At 61.4% G+C, this 3,154-nt stretch overlaps 1 protein-coding gene across 1 annotated transcript in view; it reads left to right on the top strand.

Annotated features, from left to right (window-relative positions):
- The window catches only part of SPNS2 (spinster homolog 2 (Drosophila)), a 40,648-nt gene that overhangs the window by 31,963 nt on the left and 5,531 nt on the right, over positions 1–3,154 (top strand). Inside the window, exons 6-10 of the mRNA XM_010847515.1 lie at positions 252–403; positions 640–706; positions 2,218–2,360; positions 2,657–2,809; positions 2,922–3,111. Coding sequence (XP_010845817.1) covers positions 252–403; positions 640–706; positions 2,218–2,360; positions 2,657–2,809; positions 2,922–3,111 — 705 coding nt within the window. The remainder of the gene's footprint in view (positions 1–251; positions 404–639; positions 707–2,217; positions 2,361–2,656; positions 2,810–2,921; positions 3,112–3,154) is intronic.

The raw sequence follows: 3,154 nt of genomic DNA, 5'->3' as shown, positions 1-3,154 counted from the left end.
CCCCTGCCACACCTGCAACTCTCAGCCTGTGAATGTCCAGCTCCATCCCAGTCCTGGGCCCAGTCTGACCCACTATTCAGAGGTAGGAGCTGAGGCCTGGAGAGGCCTGGGGTGTAGTTGTTGCTCAGGCAGTGGTTGGGCTCCATCCTGGCTCCGGGGCCCCGCAGGGGGTGGGGAGCAAAGCGGGGACCAAGGATGAGCAGGCAGAGGAGCAGGACAGTCTCCCAGCAGCCTGCGCCCCTCCCCCACAGCACTTCTGGCTGCTGGTCCTCTCCCGCGGGCTGGTGGGCATCGGTGAGGCCAGCTACTCCACCATTGCGCCCACCATCATCGGCGACCTCTTCACCAAGAACACACGCACGCTCATGCTGTCTGTCTTCTACTTCGCCATCCCGCTGGGCAGGTGAGGGATCCGGGCAGGGTCCCCTCGGATTTCTGACCATCCCCTCTCCTTGATGTCCAGCTGTCTGTGACCTAAACATGCGGGCGGTCAGCGTTGAAAGCTGCCGGGACCAGCTCTGTGGCTGGCTGAGGGGGGTGTTGGGGTGGGACAGGGCTGGTGGCCTCCTAGACTGGTGAGCATTCCCTGACCCCCACTTCCCTGCCCATCCTTGCCTGACTACATTGTTTTCTCTGCAGCGGCCTGGGCTACATCACCGGCTCCAGCGTGAAGCAGGCGGCCGGAGACTGGCACTGGGCCTTGCGGGTAAGGACACCTTCCCCAGACCAGCTCTTGCCCAGGGTCACCCAGAAATTCGGGGACAGAGCCCAGGCCTGGCTTCCTAGCTTCCCACTTCGCAGATCTGGGCTCTTCTCCATGAACCCACTTTGAGGTGTTGGGGAGCCAGACTTGCCCCTGCCACCCTCAGGGGCCTCAGTCTGCGAGGACGAAGGAAATTCCAGGTTCATGGTGGCACTTCCTGGTTCAAGCTAGGGGTGGGGGGGGCACTGCGCCAGGGTGGGACTGAGACCAGACCTCTGTGTGGGGCCACTTCCTGTCCTGCAGGAGGATTCAGCACAAGTGTGCCAAGGTCCCAGGACGGTGCAATCAGAGGAAACAGAGATCCCCAGTCTAGCGAAGGAGAGGAAGCTTAAGACAAAGTGTTTTTTCCTCAAAAGCAGGAAGGAAGCAGCCTCCGTGGAATTTTTTGATGGGGGGTGGGGGAGACGGCAAATGGAAAGGAACTCCCCAGCCCACGGGCTCCCAGGGCTGGTGGGGGTGGGTACAGATTTCCCTGTTCTCATGAGCGGGTGGAGGAGCTGGCGGATTGGAATTCAGGCTCCCAAGATGTGCTCCTTCCATCCGGAAAGAGGCCTGGGGCCTTGGAGATTCTGTTCTTGACACTGGGCAGGATGCAAGGAAGACCCAAAGGGGCCCCGAGCCTCTGTTCTCCAGGGACCCCCATGCTGCTGCAGCTGCTTAGTCGCTTCAGTTGTGTCCAACGCTGTGTGACCCTGAGGACTGCAGCCTGCACCTCTGTCCGTGGGATTCTCTAGGCAAGAGTACTGGAGTGGCTTGCTATGCCCTCCTCCAGGGGATCTTCCCAACCCAGGGATCAAACCCGGGTTGCCTGCATTGCAGGCAGATTCTTTACTGCCGAGCCACCCACATGGGCCCCTCCCAAATGATCACCTACTTGATATATTAGCTGGAAGTTTCATGCCCAACCAGTCCCTTCTCAGTGCCCACCCTCCCCAGGGAGAGGAGCTGGCATGAGAAACTTTCCCAGACCCAGGGAGGTGGGTAAGAGCTGGTATCTGGCCCCTGATCCCAGGAACTCCCCTTTCCTAGTTCTTATCCGCCCACCTACCTGTCTTCCTTTTGTACCATCCATCATCCATCCATTTATCCATCCTCCTGTGTTTCCATGTGTTAATTCATCCACCCAGCAATCCGTCCATCCAAGCATTCATCCATCTGTCCGTCTATTTAGCAATCTATCCTCCTTCCTTCCTCCACTCTGACCATTCCTCCCTCCTTCCCTTTCACTTTCAGTCCCCTCTCCCGTCCTACCCCTAGTCTGGACAGCCCGTTTGGAGCCCACCTGCCCTTTGTGCTAGCATCACCCCCAGTGGCTTTGCCCAGTCTGGAAGGCTGGGCAGATATGAGCCCAGAGGAGAGAAGGCATGGCTGGCCTGGTGCCCCTTCCCAGTGCCCAAGAGAGACAAAGACTCTGGGGCCCTGGTGTCCTAATGTGATGCGCCCTGCCCCGCCAGGTGTCCCCCATCCTGGGCATGATCACAGGAACGCTCATCCTTGTCCTGGTCCCGGCCACGAAGAGGGGCCACGCCGACCAGCTCGGGGGGCAGCTCAAGGCACGGACGTCATGGCTCCGGGACATGAAGGCCCTGATCCGCAAGTGAGTGCTGCTGGGAGGGGTCCAGTGGGAAGAGGGAGGGGTTCCGAGATGAGAGGACATCCCCCCTTGCCTGCTTGGCCGGACTCCCTGGCATCTCCATTGTCGGCAGTGCTGAGACCACTAGTGTTTATAATTCCTGAAGCCAGAGCCCTTGGCCCCGGAGCCCGCAGGGAAGGCATCTGAGGCCTTCTGCCCTTGGGGGGAGGGTGTGAGGGAGGAAAGTCTGCCTCCTGGGCCCTGCCGTCCACAGGGCTGCCAGCCCCCGCGCTCATGTCGCTGCCCCGGCCTCTCTCCAGCCGCAGCTATGTCTTCTCCTCCCTGGCCACGTCGGCCGTGTCCTTCGCCACAGGGGCCCTGGGCATGTGGATTCCGCTCTACCTGCACCGCGCCCAAGTCGTGCAGAAGACGGCGGAAACCTGCAGCAGCCCGCCCTGTGGGGCCAAGGACAGGTGGGGCCGGGCCCGGGGGTTGGTGCCAGGGGCCGGGCGGGGGTGGGTAGTGAGGGATGCGGTCAGCCCCCATACCCCAGCTTTGCCCCCTAACTGTCCTCTGTCTCTGCAGCCTCATCTTTGGGGCCATCACCTGCTTCACGGGTTTTCTGGGCGTGGTCACGGGGGCGGGAGCCACACGCTGGTGCCGTCTGCGGACCCAGAGGGCTGACCCGCTAGTGTGTGCTGTGGGCATGCTGGGCTCCGCCATCTTCATCTGCCTCATCTTCGTGGCCGCCAAGAGCAGCATCGTGGGGGCCTATGTGAGTGCAGGGGCTCTGGAGCAGGAAATGTGGGGGTGGGAGA

The sequence above is a fragment of the Bison bison genome, unplaced genomic scaffold, assembly GCF_000754665.1.
Source record: "Bison bison bison isolate TAMUID 2011002044 unplaced genomic scaffold, Bison_UMD1.0 scf7180017864249, whole genome shotgun sequence".
Lineage (NCBI taxonomy): Eukaryota > Metazoa > Chordata > Mammalia > Artiodactyla > Bovidae > Bison > Bison bison.
Note: the sequence above shows the minus strand (reverse complement) of the source record. Positions and strands in the feature narration are given on the sequence as shown.